The sequence below is a fragment of the Lynx canadensis genome, chromosome A3 (genome assembly GCF_007474595.2).
Source record: "Lynx canadensis isolate LIC74 chromosome A3, mLynCan4.pri.v2, whole genome shotgun sequence".
Taxonomy (NCBI): domain Eukaryota; kingdom Metazoa; phylum Chordata; class Mammalia; order Carnivora; family Felidae; genus Lynx; species Lynx canadensis.
Window position 1 is genome coordinate 34,379,187 of NC_044305.1, and position 19,477 is coordinate 34,398,663.

Here is a 19,477-nt window from a genome sequence, read left to right on the forward strand (position 1 = left end):
GCAAACAGGAAAACAGCCGGCTGACCAAATAACAGATCCTAAGCTGAAGAATTACATAGTAGGGAGTGAAAAGCCAATGTCTTCTAAGCATGACAGATGCAAATAGAAACACCCACTGAAGGCTTAGAAATAGACCAGGCTAATTGGTCTATTGCTCTACTGGTCTATTGGTCAGCTAGGTGATAATCCTTATTGTTTCCATGAGCCTGTATCCTGTTACTAAGAGGGCAGCATATGAGTAACACCCTATGCCATAAAACACCTCCTCAGCATCACTTTTCAGTAAAAGACACTTTCCAATTATTTTGTGGAAGCAACTCTGAAATCCTAGACATGCAAGGAAAATACATTGGAGTTATCTGTGATTCTTCTCTCAACATACAGCCATTAGATTACTGAGATCATCACAAATGCTCTTTTTACAGAGTGTGGAGGGGGGTTTGGAATGGGGGCATAGTGCCCTGGATTAGGTGGCAAGAATTGGTGTTCATATCTTGATTATGCACTAAACCACTTAAGTGATAGGCTTTAGTTTCCTTATTTAAGGAATGATGGTTAATAGTGCACTAAATGTGTATTCACTAAAGGTTATGAAATAAGTCTCTTAGCTTCCTTGTTCCAGAGCACAAGTGTTCAGAGATCTAAATCATCTTTTGGTATTTTAAGTACAGTGGTAACTTTCAGTGTGACAAGGTGTCACTGAATTATGATTATTCATTTTAATAAAATCAAATTTCTTTCTTCATTCATAATCATTTTTATTCCAAGCTATGATAGCCCCTCCTGCTGAGTCTTCCTAAAGAAAGCACCTACATAAAATAGAAAACTCTTAGGCCTTAATAGTAGGCACCTTAAGAGGAGAATACTCCAGTGCAGACACAAAATTTCAAGGCCTAGAACACAACATTCACTGGGATGAAGTGGCTTGCCAAGTATCAAAATTATTGCCTTCTATTATAGTATAATTTGCTTTTAGATGCTGAATGGTAGTGATATGTATACAAAGCAGCAAGGGTCAGGCTCTGGGACATGACAAACAATTCATTCCATGTGAAGGCCACAGAGTTTTATGCACATTTTTTGAAAGAAATTATGGAGGTCATGGGGGAAAAACTACAAAAATATTGCATTAAAACACAAAACTTCAATTATATTTATTTAGTTCATGAATCTTCAGGTTAAGCCAATCTGGGCTGGGTATAGCTGATCTTATCTGGGCTTGTTCATACATCTGTGGTTAGTTATAGATCAGATAGGTGACGTTACTGATCTCAGCTGGACTTCCATATCTGGATAGCAGCCACCTGCTATTTGATCTTGGACAATTCAGGCTGTGTGACTGGGATGACTGGAGTGACTCAGTTATTTCCACGTGCCTTGTTCTCTATGAGACTGGACCAGGCATGTTCCCACGACCATAGCAGAGTAACGGGAATGAAAGCTGAAATGCACAAGTGCTTTTTCAAGCCTCTACTTGGGCCATGTCTGTTAACATTTTATTGGCCAAATAACTCACATGACCACCTCATATTCAAAAGGCAGAGAGCTAGCCTCTGCCACTTTAGTAAGAGGAACTTAAAGTCAGAAGGCAAAGGCTGTGGATATAGAGACGAACCATTGAAGCCGTTAATCCAGTTTAATGCAGAGTAGAATCAACTAGGTTCTGAAACTCATTTTACTATTACCAAGCTAAATTCTTGAGAAGCCCACTTAACTTCTTTTAGCCACAGGTTTATAGTGAGTAAAAGGAAAAGGTTTGACTATATAATTTCTAAAATCCCTTTCCAGTACTACTAACTTTTGGAGAAGTTGACTATATGTCCCTTTCAAAGGTTTCTACAGCAATTGCTAGACACTTGTACGATGATCACAAAAGAAATTCTGTAATACATCTTAAGAATCAAAGGAGGTATAAATTATAGGTTAAGCTAGGATACTGAAGCACTTCAAGAGAGGTATATTGGGAAAAAGACAGTGAATAAAGAATGGGGATGTAGCTAGGAAAAAAAAGTCACAGGAATCCGATCATGTTCTTTGCTGTATTAAGAGAAAATTTCCTCTTTGGGCAATTTCATGGAGTATATGGGTGTATAGAGGAGTTAACACATAAGATCTATGTCAGAATGTATTTGGCTTTTGACTTGAAATAAAATTTAAAATTCAAATAAATGCATGTTAGGAACTATGCTTGATAAATCACATAATCTAACTTCTATCTTTCCTCTTCTATTGATTCAGTATTTGAATCTACTCAGCATTTAGTATTTGGATCCACTGCCTACCTATCCTGGATCCCTCATCTTTCATCTCTGCAGGCTTAACAACCTTCATTCTACCTTCACCCACCAGCCTCCAACAAACACCTTCAATCCAAACCTGAACATTAGCAAACTCCAGAGGTCTGGAAAGATGAGATTTACAAAGAGAATTCTATTATATAAATCGAACCCTGAAGTAATGTTGAGGGGGAGACACAGAAAAGGAGGACTTTGGGGTGCCTGGGTGGCGCAGTCGGTTAAGCGTCCGACTTCAGCCAGGTCACGATCTCGTGGTCCGTGAGTTCGAGCCCCGCATCAGGCTCTGGGCTGATGGCTCAGAGCCTGGAGCCTGTTTCCAATTCTGTGTCTCCCTCTCTCTCTGCCCCTCCCCTGTTCATGCTTTGTCTCTCTCTGTCCCCCCCAAAAATGAATAAATGTTGAAAAAAAATTAAAAAAAAAAAAAAGAAAAGGAGGATTTTGTTGGGATTCCTTTGTCTAAAGTGGTGCTATTCAGAAAATGGTTCTTAGACAAGCAACATGAACATCGCCTGGGAGCTTGTTAGAAATGCAGAACCTCGGGGTGCCTGGGTGGCTCAGTCATTTAATTGTCTGTCTCTTGATTTCAGCTCAGGTCACGATCTCATGGTTCATGAGTTTGAGCCCCCATCAGGCTCTGTGCCTACAGCTCAGAACCTGGACCTGCTTTGGATTCTGTGTCTCCCCCTCTCCCGCTTGTGCTTTATCTCTCTCTCTCTCAAAAATAAATAAACATTAAAAAAAAATTTAAAAAATGCAGAATCTCAGGACCCACCCCAGATCTACCAAATCAGAATCTGCATTTTAACAAAGCCACCAGGTACTTTATATCTATGTTAACTTTTGAGAAGCACTGATGTAAAGTTTTCCTATCCTGTCACTTTTAACACGCAGCCATCTTTTAAAGAAGTGCTCTCAACCGCAGACTGTGAGGTCCCCTTGATAGTAATCTGTAGTTAATTATAGAGGAGAGAAATTGGAAATGATTTAATTATTACGTATTAGAGCAGATTCAAAGATATGTTCTTGTACTTTATACTATTAAAAAGAGCAAGGAAGAAGGAAGTTACAGCTAGAGAACTCCATCTCCCTAGTAAATGTTGTCTATTATATGTATCCTAAAGAGAAGGTTGAAAGATTCTGCCCAGTATCAAGGATGTTGGCAAATCCTACAGGGCCCAACCTAAAAACTTTTTTTAAGTTTATTATATATATATAGAGAGAGAGAGAGAGAGAGAGCGCGCGCACACATGAGCAGGGGAGGAGCAGAGAGAGAGGGAGAGAGAGAATCCCAAGCAGGCTCAGTGCTGTCAGTGCAGAGCTTGGCTCAGGGCTTGAACTCAAAAACCCTTGAGAACATAACCTGGGCAGAAAACAAGAGTCAGATGAGTAACTGACTGAGTCACCCAGACACCCCAAGGCCCAACTTTTTAAGTCTCACCTCCCCTATAAAGTATTCCCCATATCACTTCAAGGCTAAAATACAATCTTCATTTTCAACATCCATAGTATATTTTGTCTTAGCACCCATTCAGCCCAACTTGTTATTTTCACCATACACATCACTTGTCACCCTGGAAAGATTCTAAATTTTTCGTTCTTCACAGTGCCAAACGCAGGACCTTGTACCCATCAGAGTGTTCAAAACATTGTTTGTTGATAAATGCTTCAAAGTCAACAACAGCCCAGAACATAATCTAAATGAGAGATCCTACACATTCCATAATTGTGCTGCGTTGACCTAATAATGACTCAAATGATATAGCTAGAAAGAGCAAAAACCACTTCGACAGAATTCCATATGTTCTCAGCTGCAAGTTAATGTTTTTTGTCTCTCTTTAGAAATAAAGTTATACATAATTAATAAGCAAGCACAATATGCTAATTACTTTAGCAATGTAATGTCATTTAAATCTTTCAACAACAACCTGTGGAAACTGGCATTATAATCCCTATTTTACATATAAGGAGATTTCAATTCCAAGAGAGTAAACAAGCAGCTCATGGTCATATTTGGAAAATGCAAGCACCTTTCATGAACAGAGAATCTTGTCTATCCCTTCATGAATTATCCAATTGGATAAATCGATGGCAACAGTTTAATTTGTAATGTCTTCCTAGCCCTTTGTAATGGGCTCTGTTGCTAGTTGGTATTTGTTCAAAAGATGAAAGTCAATATCATTTTCAAGTAAATATAATTATTTATGGAAAATCTGCCAAAACTATAAGGATGCAACATAATCCAAGACTTGATTAAAAGTGTCAGGAATTTATACCCATTGTGAATTAACTGTATTCCTCCACATTGGCATGAAGTGCCCAATTTATTTCTGTTTGGGTCTGAAGTGTTTTCCATTTTGACCTAGAAATAAATTGATCATCTTTTCCTCATTTTCTTTAGATTTCAGTTGCTATTGGCAACCTGGAATTACAAGGTTAAGCAAATGCTGCATTTGCCTTGAGTGGTTTGTAACTTTGAACTTTGAATTCATGTTCCGTGAGAATTGCTTACCTATAGGAATCACTACTGCCTTGCATGTGGCAAATCCAAACAGTCTGAATCTGCTGTTGAGCTTCTGCTGGGACTGTATGGGTTTTATCAATTTTTAAGTTTATTCTTTGATTTATTGGAACTGGATACCCATCTACAAGGGTACTATCAATCTGGAAGCTGCAGTCACTCATGGTACTGGTTTGGGTTCCTGATTCTTCATGGTTGAAGTTTTTCCTTCAATGGGCCCCATGAATCACTAGCTTCTTCACCTTGTCCCTATGATTATAGATTGAATTCTCCTGGTCTGCATATCCAGCGTGGAAACAAGTGGCTTTCTGCAGGAACTATAGTTTCAGCACTTCAATACCCCAAATGCTTAGGCCTTCTTTCCCATTCTCTTAGAACATTAAAACCCCAGTTTCTTAAGATGGAGAATTTTCTCTACCACTCATGGGCCTTTTGGCTTTGTGTTCCTTTGTTATTCCTGTGACTTAAGGACTTATTTTTCTCATATTAAAATTCCATTATCAATTTAAATTAAATGTATGTGTTCTAGGGGCGCCTAGGTGGCTTAGTCTGTTTGGCGACTAACTCTTGATTTCAGCCCAGGTCATGATCTCACAGTTCATGGGTTCAAGCCCCATGTCTGGTTCTGTGCTGACAGTGTGGAACCTGCTTGGGATTCTCCTTCTCTTCCTCTCTACTTCTCTTCTCTGCCCCTGCTCATTCTCTCTCTTTCTCTCTCTCTCACTCTCAAAATAAACTTTAAATATAAAATAAAATTAAAATTAAATATTTATAAAAATTGTATGTGTTCTACTTGATTCAGCATTTCCCTGTTCGGAGTAGAAGATGGAATCTCCATTCAGACATTTTGACTCAAATTCTCATTGCAATTTATCAAAATTTAGAGGAAAACAAATAAACCAACACAATCTGTAATGGCTGGGATATGTAATGTGGTTCCATTTTCCCACATGAGATTTTCCAGCAATCCCCTCGTAACCTGACTGACCTACCTCTGTAATTTTTATATGATCCTGTTATGTTTGTTCTTGGTTAAAGTAAACTTCATGAGATTATTCTAAAAATAAGAGGCGTCTTGGGGCGCCTGGGTGGCTCAGTCGGTTAAGCGTCTGACTTCAGCTCAGGTCATGATCTCGTGGTCCGTGAGTTTGAGCCCTACATCAGGCTCTGTGCTGACAGCTCAAAGCCTGGAGCCTGCTTCAGATTCGGTGTCTCCCTTTCTGACCCTCCCCCGTTCATGCTCTGTCTCTGTCTCAAAAATAAATAAACATTAAAAAAAAAAAGTCTACAAGGTGGCTCGAGCTGATTTTGAAACCACCCATTCTATATGTGTATTTTAATGCTTTACCTGCTGTTTTCAGTAATCTCCCAGCTGATTGATGATGTTGAGGTTAAAATACCTGTGTTAATTCTTCATAAAATTCTCCTGGCCACTCTATCCCATGCTCAGGGGTTTTGCATTTTCCTGTTTATTTGGGATTTTTAAAAAAAAAAAAAATATTTGTTCTTATTTTGGAATGCTATTTTCATGCTAAAAGTGAAATAATCACATTACCATGAAAATGAGAAATAGAAAAAGTAAAAATACTCAGTCCCAATACAGCTTATATTTTAGCATTTTATTTCAAAGTAATTCTGTATTCTTAGAAAATATTCTCATAGTTGTAGCCATAGTACATCTAAAATCATATGTTGACCTACTTCATTTATCACAGTCACATAATTATTTTCCCCCATTTTCACAGCCATTTATTGTTTTACATTTATTGGCTGCATTACATTTCTTTAAGCAGAAGCCTATGTTTTCTATTACAGAAACTCTGTTGTATTGTTTTAACTGGATTTTTTTTTTTGCTTGTTTGTTTGTTTTATTATTTTCCCTAATCCTTAGCAGTAAATTTTAAAATATTTTGAGCAAGATGATTTCAGTACCATATTACCACATGCATTTCCCAAAGGCCAGAGATATTTTTAAAAGGGTTACAAGACTAGGAGGAATTACATTTTTAAAAGCACAGCAGATGCTGGGCCGCCTGGGTGGCTCAGTCGGTTAAGCATCTGACTTCAGCTCAGGTCGTGATCTCATGATTCAGGAGTTCAAGCCCTGCGTTGGGCTCTGTGGTGACACCTAGGAGCCTGAAGTCTGCTTTGGATTCTGTCTCCCAGTCTCTCTGCCCCTCCCCCACTCACATTCTGTCTCTATCTCTCTGTCTCTCTCTCTCTCTCTTTCTCTAAAAAATAAATAAAAACATTAAAAATACAGCAGATACTTCCGGAGAAAGAAAAAAAAGCAAAATAATCTAAAATGGCTAATGAGAAAACCAATGGGAACAAATTTGTGTATATCAAAAGTAACACAACTATACAAGAATATAATTATTTCAAGTGTATTTTTACAGAGTAATATAATTGTGGATTCTTGGTGGGGTTTATTCTATGAAAAAAGAACCTCAAAAATGTCTTAAGCTTCATATGGTTATTGTATGGTTAGGGCGTAATATTGAAACTACTTCCATATATTAGAAAATGTAAAGCAAATAAGTTATATTGTTATCAAAAAACAAAATATACAAAATTAATTACAGAATATAAAAGATATACCAATATAGAATCAAAGAATTAAGAAAAAAATTCTATAATGTTATATTAAATTTGAAATATCAACACGTACTAACGATTTTTCCAAAATACACATCCTATTGTCTCCTGAGAGCCTAAATACAATGATAGTCTGGTAGCAGTGAGCACTTTTAGCACCCAAGCTTGGTTATTAATGCTTCTCCAATAAAGGCACCTTGGAAAAGTAGCTGATTCCAGGTCTGAGGCAGAGAAAGGACAAGAGGTGCCTGAGTTACCTTATTTTACCTAGAAAAGCAAGCAAGTGCTCAGAAACTGATGACAGCATGTCAAAAGGACCCAGGAGCGTGCCCTTCAAGGGCTTCTGCTGGCATTATATAGGACAATTTGAGCTCAAAAAAGACTAATGGCTGTAACTGATTTAAACAAAAGGAATAAATAGAAATAAATATGTGTTGTCTGTAGTTATTCTCAGAGAAAGAGAGACAAGAAAAAGAAGACTCATTTGCTATTTTTTGAAATTACTGTTGCCCCAACTCCTTACTCAGAGTATTTGTGAATCAAAGGAAAAGAATTAAATGTTTACTCTGCCTTTTTAGGAGGAACTCTGGTTCCTCTCCACATGATGAGGGAAAGCTCTTCCTTACAGAAGGATACTAGCTAAATTTAAAAAAAATAGAAAAATGAATTTACTCCTAATAAAATAGGCAAGAATCATCAATTTCATGAAAAGGTGCTAAAGAAACTTTATATAGATCCAGAGTTTTTCCTACAGAATAATTGCCAATAGCCACAGGAAAACATGTCTTGACAAAGTTGAGGTCTGGTATTTACTACTTTTAGCCAAGTGATCAAATTTAGCATTGCTGATAGTGCAACCACACAATAATAGCACTCACTGATACATTACAATATGAGATATAAAAGAATACCTATTGGCTATTCTTGTTCAAGCAAATGTTTAATCCCCATCTAATCAAACTTACAGGCTTAACTTCTAGTTTACAGGAAAGGCAGTTTTCCAGGACCAACTTAAACGACACCACAAGGAAATAATCAGACACATTCAACATGTGGCCATTCTATAAGAAAATTGAACAGGACTCTTCCAAAACTCCAAGTCATAATAAAACTTTAAACAATAAATAATTCAAGTGGAAGAAATAAAAAAGACAAAGACATTACAATTGAATGCAATATAAGAACTTGGAATTCTGGTCCAAAAAAAAGCTGGAAATTTTGGGAGATGTAATACTGGGAAAATTTGAACATGAATGGATGTTAGGTAACATTAAGGAATTATTATCAATTTCCTTGACGTGATTAAGATATTGCCATAATGTAGAATTTTTAGGAGATGTGTGGTATACTACCTATGAGTCAAGTGTTGTGATATCTGAAAATTATTTTCAAATGTTTCACCAAAAAAAAGAGTGATAGGCAATAATAATACATATGTGGCAAAATATTAAGATTATTAGGGTTGTTTCTAGGGCTTTTATTCTCATTGCTGTCATTGTGTTTTGTTTTTTTGGGTTTTTTTTTGTTTGTGGGATATTGATGGTGGTTTTTGTTTTTACCTCTACAAACAACGCTGCAATAAGCTTGGTGGTGCTTCCCTCTTATATGTTGATGTGCTCTCTTCTCTGGGCCAGATTCCCTTCCCAAATGTGGAGTTCCTGGGTGAAAAGCTATGTACATTTTCTCTTTTGTAAATATTATAGACATCAGATTATTGCTTAATGTTTGAAAAAGTTTATTTCTCACCAGATGTTATTACTCCTTTGAAAAAACTATTTTTCTACCAATATATCCCTTTAAAAAAATGTGCTATTGAATGTCCCTTTTTGTCAATGAGAGTGAACATTTTTCTCAACTGTCTATATTTGCACTTCTTCTATGAATTGCTTGAGGTTTGCCCATTTTTTTCACCAAAAAAAGATTATTTTGATTTAGATACATACAGTGACCTTTGAACATGAGTTTGAATAGGTACACTTATACATGGATTTTTTTTCAATACAGTCTAGTACTATAAATAAATGTATTTTCTCTTCCTTATGATTTTCTTAATTTTTCTGAATTTTTTCTCTAGCTTACTTAAAGTATATACATATATACACATATATATACATACATATATACATATACATATAACAATACAAAATATGTGTTAATATAATATACATATAACATACAAAATATGTGTTAATCGACTGTTTATGTTATTGGTAAGGCTTCTAGTCAACAGTAGGCTATTAACAAATTTGTGGGGAGTCAAAAATTAGACTTGGATTTTTGGCTATAAGGGTTGGCACCCTGGATCCCCACATTGTTTAAGGATCAACCATATACCTAATAAATTTTTTCTTTGTAGCTTACCGTTTTTCTACCTTGCTTGAGAAGGTCTCTTTACCCTATGATTATGCAATTACTCACCTAGATTTTTTCCTAAGATTTTTGTTTGCTTCCTGTTTTATGTTAAGGTCTTTAATATACTCCTTTGGGCAAAATGACTTTAGTTGGACTTGAGGTCAAACTGAAAAATCTCCTTAAATATCTGTCTGTGCTTTTTCTGTAGCTTTTTTTTTTAAGTTTTAGCAGTTCTTTTGTCTTTTTATCCTACAGTAGCTTATTATACTCTGGTTTCAATTTGTTTCCTTAGAAAATTGGCTATGATTATATCTCTTTACTAATTCAGTAACCTGTCTTATTTTATATCTATACCATATTTACATTATACTGAGTTCCTTACACTCCCATTTGTAAACTAACCTTCATAAGTAACTTTACTTTCTCCTTGGTCTTCCTCTTTAAATTTATGAATCTCAAAACCTTGCATAACTAGATCAAATCTCTACCTTATTTTCTAAGGCAATTGAAAAAATGTCAGAGGCAGAATAGCATCCCAAGTGCAAAACTCTTGGACAATATACTCAGGCAGAGATAAAAACATTTGAACTTGACTGTGTTGTCTTTTCCTGCTTAACTATCCAGAGTAAACAGAAGCTATGAGTAAGCAACATCTTCTGAAAATCAAGTTAACTGAGAAATTTAGAGATTGAGTCTGGCTAGTCAAATTGGAGAACTCAGCCTAAAATAAAACAAATTCTGGCAATGCTTTTATTTATTTATTTATTTATTTATTTATTTATTCATTTTAATGTTTATTTATTTTGAGGGAGAGAAAGACAGAGTGCAAGTAAGGGACGGGCAGAGAGAGAGAGAGAGAGGAGAGAGAGAGCAGGAGACACAGAATCCGAAGCAGGCTCCAGGCTCTGAGCTGTCAGCACAGAGCCCCATATGGGGCTCGAACTCACCCACCATGAGTCATTACCTGAGCTGAAGTCAGACGCTTAACTGACTGAGCCACCCAGGCATCCCAAGCTCTTATTTATTAATAACTGGGTGCAATGTAATAATTTGCCTTAAAAAGAGAGATTAAATTTCACTATATTCTTCCCTCTCTTTTGCCCATTTCCTAAAAACAGGTCTTATCAAGCAAGCTCATGTTTGCTAATGTTATAGAAAAGCTCCAAAGCATATTCTTCAACTTTAGATTTTTCAGGAAGATCTATCAGTCCTATGGTGATTTTCCCTCAAAAATCTGTTTTAAGATTACAGCAATGAAAAGATGGGGCCAGCTGAATTAAATTATGAGTGCTTTGTGATATCAGGCCATATATGACACTCCTTTGAATTTCTCTACTAGATCAGGTAGTTATTGCCACAATACTGCTGCCTACCAAAAAACTAAAAAAACACAAAACTGAGCGGCATACCGCAATAAGCACTAAGCTCATGAGTCTACGAACTGTAGGTGATTCTTATGGTCTGAGTCAGGCTCAGCTGATCTCAGTAGCCTTGCTCAAGCCTGTGTTTAGCTGGTGGGTCAGCTAGGGACTGGCTGGTTTATAACAGCTTCACTTTCATGTCATAGCTGAAGTGATAGGGATATAATTGGATCCTGTGTCTCCTATAGCAGGCTAGCCTGAGCTTCTTCACATAATGGCTCAGTAAACTTCCAACAGTGAGAGCAGAAGCACATGAAGCTTTTTGAGGTCTAGGCTCAGAACTGCATGCTGGCACATTCTACTGGACAAAGCAAATCACAAGACTTCCCTAATTTCAGGGGAATGAAAAATACACTCTACTCTTTGATAGGAGATACTGCCAAGGCCATGAGTACAAGGAGGGGGGAGGAATTGCTATCATTTGTGCAATTAATCTACCATTCCCATAAAACTTGCAGCTTGAGTTACAGAAAGTAGACATTCAATAGCCTTGAGGATATGAAGTAGAAGGGAATTAGATTGGATGGCACTGAACTCCAGAAGAAGGATCTTCAAGACCAAGCCCTGGTGTTCAGTAAAGGACCATCTGAAGCTCAGGATGGCGGGGAGGCAAAATTAGGAAGGATCCAAATGCAAAATCCATCGTCAGACCCAATCTCTTGAGTTTTCTGGTCTAAACCAGATTTAAATCTGCTAGGACAGAATTTAGAAACCCTTCACAAGCCCAATAGAACTCATGAGTGTGGTTCAATTTGACTGCCAACAATAAAAAATCAGGACATCTTTCATGAAAATTGAAAACATTGGCTAAAGCTAAGTTTCTGGCACCCCTTTAGACAGAGCATGCCTCCCTTCACTCCTACTTATTTTCATGATTTGACTGCCCCCTCCACCCCCGCCCAAACATCTGAATTTGCAACCCTTAGACTAGACTCCTGATGGATAGGATTTTTTGGGAACAGAGCCAGACTTTACCCTTCATGTTTTCTTACAATGAGCAAGTATTCGATTTAAAAGAATAAAAAATAAATAAAAGGAAAGCTCTAACTTGAAATTTAATAATAAATGAAATTTTGTAATTAATTTGTTAATAACTGATTATAACAATACAATCTACCACTAACCCATGATAAAAGAAAAGTCCACTAAAATTATAACTTAGCCACAATTGGGTCAATAATTAAAAATTATTTTGAATAATGATAGTAATAATAATTATTATTGTGATTTATAATAAGGAATTTATATTAATCTTCTTCCCAGTTCCTAGCACAGGGTTCCTAAACTCTTGAAATTTCTTGAAATTTCCTAAATAATGGGCAACAAGATGTCTTTTATTATGTTAATGAGATGACTTTTCAAAAGCCCCTTGGAAAGATGGGGGCTGATTGTGGGGCAGAGGAGGGGGAGCAATTGTGGGATTAAAGGATTGGACCTTACTGTGCCAACCCCTAACCTACAGGGAGGCAGGAGGTTGAATCAATGGCCAATGGCTAATCATCATCATGCCTATGTAATGAAGCCTCCATGAAAACCCAAAACGATGGGGTTTGAAGACCTTCTGAGTTGGTAAACATGTCGAGGGAGATGCAGGAAGAGTGGGTGCTCAGAGAGCATGGAAGCTCCACACCCCTTTCCACATACTTTGCCCCATGCGTCTCTTCCACCTGGCTGTTCCCGAGTTACACCCTTTTATAATAAACCAGTAACCTAGTAAGTAAAATGTTTGAGTTCTGTGAGCCACTCCAGCAAATTAATCGAACCCAATGAGGGATTGTTAGAGCTGCCAATCTATATCCAGTTGGTCAGAATCACAGGTGACAACCTGGACTTGCAATTGACATATGAAATGAGATGAGGGTCAGGGACAGTCTTCTAGGACTGAGCTCTTACCTTGTGGGATCTGATGCTATCTCCAGGTAGATATCAGAGTTGAGTTAAATTATAGGACACAGACAGTGTCCTAGGGAATTGCTTTGTGCTATGGGGGGGTGGGGGGGAAGGCTCACACACTGGAATTGGGTGCAGAATCATAATTATTAAGATTATATTATTTTTAAAAATCAGATTATTAAAAAATATTCAAAAGTGTTAGTTTAAGCCTTTGACATTGTCTCACATATCACATTTTCTTTTTTACATATAAATTTAAAAAAGAAACATCACTCTCAAGCACTATGGGGTCTTGTCCACGAGTGACCTCAGAGAAATTGACTCTGGTTATGTAAAATGTATCTAAAGCTGAAGGCCCCCTACACTAACCTAAAGAAAAACAAATCTACTATTTCCTAAACACAGGGCCCCTTGCTTTTCTTCCTTTCCCTATATTCCTTAGAAACAAAACTTTAACAGCATGCAGTCCTGAATTAAACTTGAGACAAATTGATGGTGAGACCTGGATGGTAGTTAATGGAAACTGCCCAACACCAGGCTGAGATTTCACTCTTGTAAAAGCCCCACACCCTTCCAAATTGTTGAGACACCTGGGCAAGCATTGGCCATTGTCATCTTGTCTGCGATGCTCCAATGGCTCGCCTGTTCCCAACAGTGAGGGTGCAGCTGTATGTGAAGGTGCCTTTGCTCTATTGTAGCAATGTCAATCTCAGAGCCCCATGGGTGCCCTTCTCATAGCTTGTTTCCTCCTTGGCTTATTAGAATTCATATGCCAGCATGACATATTCATAAATACCCTACATTTTATATTTGGGAAGAATACTTGACTTTCAGTACTCAGGCCAAGCCATTTTTATCAGGCACTTTTTGATGTGGAAAAAAAAAAAAAGGTCATTCAAACAGATCCACAGTCCATTATCTGAGACTCTTGGGATCATGGTTTTTTTTGGAATTCATAATCTTTCTGATTTTAGAAAGTGTAATATAATGCATATATTGTGAGCATAATACTCCAGAAGGGTGCTTGGTCATCCTCATAATCACACAAATTAATATGTCTACAGTACCATGCATGGATATTCACATTCCGTGAAATATATAAAGATTATAAATAGGCTTATTTCAATTAATGTCTATGTGTTTGCCACAAATTTACAATAAAGTTCTGAACTTCAGAACTTTGAGGGTTTTAGAATTGCAGATAAGGGATTATGAACCCACATTATAGAACAAAGTCTTGGCAGAATTTCTCTAGCATAGAAGCAAGAGCAAAAGGAGTTAAACTAAAGAGGGTGTTGTCACGCTGCTGACACTGTCCAGAATGTGGGTAAAGAAGGGGGGGTCACAGCACCGAGGGCCAGACGCCCTGAGCACTGTCTTGACCCTGGGTGGGCCAGGGCTCAGGACAGGCACCAGAGACAGCATGAAGCCACAGATGAAGCCACAGATGGAGGACATACGGCCAGGATCATAACAAAAAGTAAGAGGGGAGCTCCGAGGTGAGCCAGGCCAGGAAGATAACCAAGGTGTCCAAGGTAGACCAGCCTTATTGGTATCACTTGGGATCCACTGAGAAATGCAGGATCTTGAACCCCACCCAGATCTCCTGAATCAGAAGTAAAGTCAGGAGCCCAGGTGATCTGTGTGCACCTTAAAAGTTTGAGAAGCGCAAAAAGCAATTCCTTAAAGGTTTTAAGGACATGTCTTAAGAAAATCTGTCTCAAGGCTATTAAGAGGAGAAAAAGCATGCTGTCTCACAGACTGTTTCTAAAACTCTACTCCCTGCTTACCATTCAATAAGGAAAGAAAATTTCATGTAAAATTCTGGGTTTCGATAGGGCTGAACACAGCAGAGCTTTTTAGCAGGCAGTACCCACCGCCAGCCCCACCCTTCACCCCATCTACAGAGGCGCCCAGCTTTCACTTGTTTTATGATTATGGCTTCCATTTGAGGAAAGGGTTCTGTGCCTTTTAAAAGTCTGGGCATTCTCCAGAGCATTAAAGAGATAAATTAAAAGACAGTTTATTAGGTAGCTAAAACAATTTACAAGGCAAATAAAATAAGAATGAAAAAAAGGAAATCAAAATAAAGAGGTGATAAAAGAAGTCAAAACAGAAGTTAGAGTTGGTTTACATAAGTATGTTCACTTTGTAAAAATGCGTGGATCTGCTCTCTAGAAGTACCCAGCTGTGGCTTCCCAGCCTCTGAGTGAGGCCACACTTCACGAAGCCCACACATATCTCCCCTGTCCTCTCCAGTCAGCCTCTGCCCTCTCCCCAGCCTGATGCATGGTTGACCTTGGCACTCCCAGCTATCAGAAGCTTCCAGCCTTTACATTTAAGAACTTCAGATCATTGCATATTACTTCTGCAAACTTTTTCAAAAGATTCACCTCTGTGGTGCGCCTGGGTGGCTCAGTTGATTGGATATCCAACTTCGGCTCAGGTCATGATCTCACAGTCCATGAGTTTGAGCTGTGCTGACAGCTTAGAGCCTGGAGCCTGCTTCTGATTCTGTGTCTCCCTCTCTCTCTGCCCTTCTCCCACTCACACCCTGTCTCTCTTTTTTTCTCAGAAATAAATAAACAAAAAAATTAAAAAGAGAAAGATTCATTACTGTGTATGTGTATGTGGGTATGGAATTTATTTATAATGTTGCAGGTCTTTAGCCCTGTTCCTCCACACAGAATCCAAAACTTGATTTTCAGCTATGGACAAGCGATGTGTCCAACTACACTCTGTTTTACGTCTCTGTAGATAACCAAGTGGATGGTATTTACATTAATTCATTTCTCCCCCATCTTTGTACATCTCTTTCAAAGAGGTCCTACGTGGGTGGTTATAGAAAACTAAATGACATAAAATCCTCTCCTCTCTTGATGTCTCCCAGCTGCAGATGGATCTGGAGCAAGAGTACCAAGACAAGTTCAAAAGACTGCCCCTGGAGATCTTGGAGTTTGTGCAGGAAGCCATGAAAGGGAAGATCAGTGAAGACAGCAATCACAGTTCTGCCCCTCCCTCCCTGGCCTCAGACCCTGGAAAACTGAACCACAGGCCTCCTTCCAGTGAGGAGCTAGAAGGGGACAACCCAGGAAAAGAGTTTGATACTCCTCTGTGATTGTTCCTGCCAGGCCTTCAAAACATGCATGGCCACTTCATCGGACTCTCTCTTACTACAAAGATCACTGCCCAGGAGCATCTTCCTGAGAAGCATCCCTTAGCCTAAAATCCACACCAAAGGGGGAGTTCTAGACAGATCCATACAGACATCCTCATGCCCAGGCTCTATGCGTTATATGGACACTACCGCAGGTCTACTTATGGAGAGTGCATGTATGTGGGGCTTTTGTTTTCTTTCCAATAGTAAATTCAAAGCAGGCAACTTCCAGGCTCCCTGGGACATTTAATGAAGGACAGTGTCTTTTCTGAAGAAAATCAAGCTCATGTTTTTATTTGAAGCTCTGGTGTAAAGTATTTCAAAGTAATAGAAATAGTTTGAGAAATGCATAGCACTATTTAACACTATTGACAGTCAACTTACAGCATTTGTTTTCCTAACTGCCCCTCAACTACCATATCTTCAAGGTAACATGCATATTAAACTGTTCCATCCTTTGCTTTGCAAGCACTGGCGGCTTGCAGTTTGCTAATTTATTTATCGTAGAGGCATCAGTGTATTTGTTGCTGACGTGGCTTTATTAGATACCATAGTGATTCAAATAAGTTGGTTTTCTTTCTTGAGAAAAAGTCACTTGATTGTATCCTCACCCAGTGAATCTATCCCAAGACTTAGTAATATGGCTCCTACATTTGGTTACTTGGGCAAACTGACCACACACTTCCAGACAGTGTGCTTTCTGAGTTGACCATTTACACTGAAAAAGTCTGGATAGTCATTGGTTGTTGGCCTGAAATTATTACATAACTACAAAGAGTCTGTCTGGTTGAATAAAAATAGTTGAGCTGATATATGTTGAGCAGAGATTCAATCAGACTGAACAGGTTCCAGTGGTTATTTTGCTGTCTCACATTTTATATGGTTCATTTATTTTTACTATAGAGATAAAGATTGAATATTTATGTAGAGAATACACAAACCCACATATAAATGATATATATTATCTCCATGTATATATGTACACACTCAGCCATGTAAGTGCATACACACACACACACACACACACACATACACAAGTATTGCTGTGTGTTTTTTAATTGGCAATGACCCAAGTCTCTTCTATAAGACTTAAAACCAAATTCAGGGATAAATACCTAGAGAAGAAAATGGTCAAACATCTGTATTATGTTGCTATTAAATTATATTGAAATTCTAAGAAACAATTGATGGAACCATTGATACGAGTGGAGGTAGATTTAGAACTTAGAATATGAATTTGATATATATTTTACAGGATCAAAAACTGGATTTTAAGTATCAGATTTTAAGCTTGTTTTAATAGAATATACAAAATGTATAGGGCAGCAATATGGAAATTTATTAGTATCTTTCATAATTTTTAAGTCTGACAGATTTCAATTTTATTCTAACATAAAAAATCTTTCATTATATATCTACTATGTACATTTAACTCACTTAACTATGTCTTTTGTTAAGTTTCTATGTTGGGTGGCATAAGAAAAACAAATTATATTGTGGGAAAACTGATCAAAAGTATTATTGAAAGAACTTAAGAGAGAGTAATTATATAGAAGAAAATATAGAGAGTAACACAAAGAACATTGAAGTTAAAGCCCTGAAGAAAGATGCTCACAGCTTTATTTTACTTTAAAATAAACCTGTCTGATTGTAGCTTAGCGAAACATTCTAAAATGCAAAAACCAGTTGTGTCCTGAAAATTGTGTTTCAAGAATTTAGTATTTTTATGCAAATTATTTTATTTAACTTTAAGCAATAACTAGGGATCACAATTAAGTTTTAATCAAAATGAAGGCTTAGTTCAAACATTAGGCAAGAGTGTTTGATTAAAAAAAAAAACACATCTAGCAAGACACAGGGGAAAAAATCCCATCCTCTTTGGAGATGATTATATTTTGATGTGAAAGATTTGGGGTATTAATTAGACACTTAATAAAACTTATCTTCCACTGAAAGAGAATTCTTTTGTAAAGCATTCTACTTTTGCACTTTGAAAGAAAGGCATTAATCGTAAGGAAGCAAGAAAGGGCACAATTGAATGCTGCGTTTTTATAAACAAAATTACAGACTGTCTAACATTGCAGAAGAGTGAACTAATAATAGCATTCATAACCAAACACAATGATGATTATTACAGAACCTTGTATCACAGTTTAGGCCAGAGACAGACAAAAGTGGAAAAAAACTTGACTTAACACAAACTGTTCTGGTAGTTGGATTTCACGATCTTAGTGACTCGATAGTCATTTTGCAATACATTTGTATTTGGCCATTTACTGTAATCACATTTTTATATCTGTACAATGACAGTTTTTGCAGTTGTGGGGTAGTGTGTAACACTGTCCATCTTGCATCATTGAAACTACTACAGCGATACTATCATTTAACAATATTAATATTACTTGAAATAGAGTAAGATAAAGAAAAAGGGTCTATATGATGTGCAGTTTTGTGCCTTTATGTATTTGCCTTGTTCTGTGTTGAATGTGTGAAATTCTGTACTGTGGTCTTTCCTATAATAGAGAGAGCTGTGTAGTAAATTAGACTGTGCCCCTCTGGTACCTTTACACTACTGAGAATAGCGTGGTTTTGGCCGTGAAAACCAATTTTCAAAATTCTAATGACATGCTGCGTGGTTTTGGTTTTCAGCGTTTCATTTGAACATTTCAACATCGCCATACATTAATGAATACTCCTGTAATTGATAAGCAGTCGTTAAATCCTTCTGAAAGAAAGGGCCATTGCTTGCATTACTTTGAATTTAATGTTGCGCTTGTGCACTGTATAAATATTGTTTGTGACAGATTGGACATTGTGACTTTTGCCTTTTCAGAAGACAATAAAATATAGGACAAAGTATTTGAAACTCTTAAAGTGTACATATTTTGGTTCTTCTATCTCCAATTATTTAAAATGCGTAATTCACATTTTTGTAATAATTCTATGCAATTTTGTGGCATGATGTTTCTTCCACTTGTAATTTTATGTGCTTTCATCATAAATCCAAAGGAAACAATAAAAATTTCTTAACACATCCCAGCTGTTATTTCTTGGTGTCAGGGCAAACCTTTTTTTTTTTTCTTTGACAGGCAAGATGGTGTGAGTGGGCTTAGTATCAGTCATTAGGAACATAAGGCCCACCCTGACACAGCCCTTCTGTGGCCGCACAAGAAACCAGGATGCTGCAGTGCCTGTGCCAGAGGGCACAGTTGTCATTACTGTATCGCTCCACCACCCCATC

General features: G+C 37.4%; 1 protein-coding gene across 2 annotated transcripts in view; it reads left to right on the forward strand.

Annotated features, from left to right (window-relative positions):
• PLCB1 (phospholipase C beta 1) overlaps nucleotides 1-19,265 on the forward strand; it is a 702,980-nt gene extending 683,715 nt beyond the window's left edge. Inside the window, exon 32 of one of the 2 annotated variants that reach the window (XM_030310080.1) lies at nucleotides 15,970-19,265. In XM_030310080.1, the coding sequence (XP_030165940.1) occupies nucleotides 15,970-16,197 (228 nt within the window). In that variant the 3' untranslated portion in view covers nucleotides 16,198-19,265. The remainder of the gene's footprint in view (nucleotides 1-15,969) is intronic. The other variant, XM_030310081.1, reaches the window with a different exon arrangement.
• The last annotated feature ends 212 nt before the right edge of the window (nucleotides 19,266-19,477 follow it).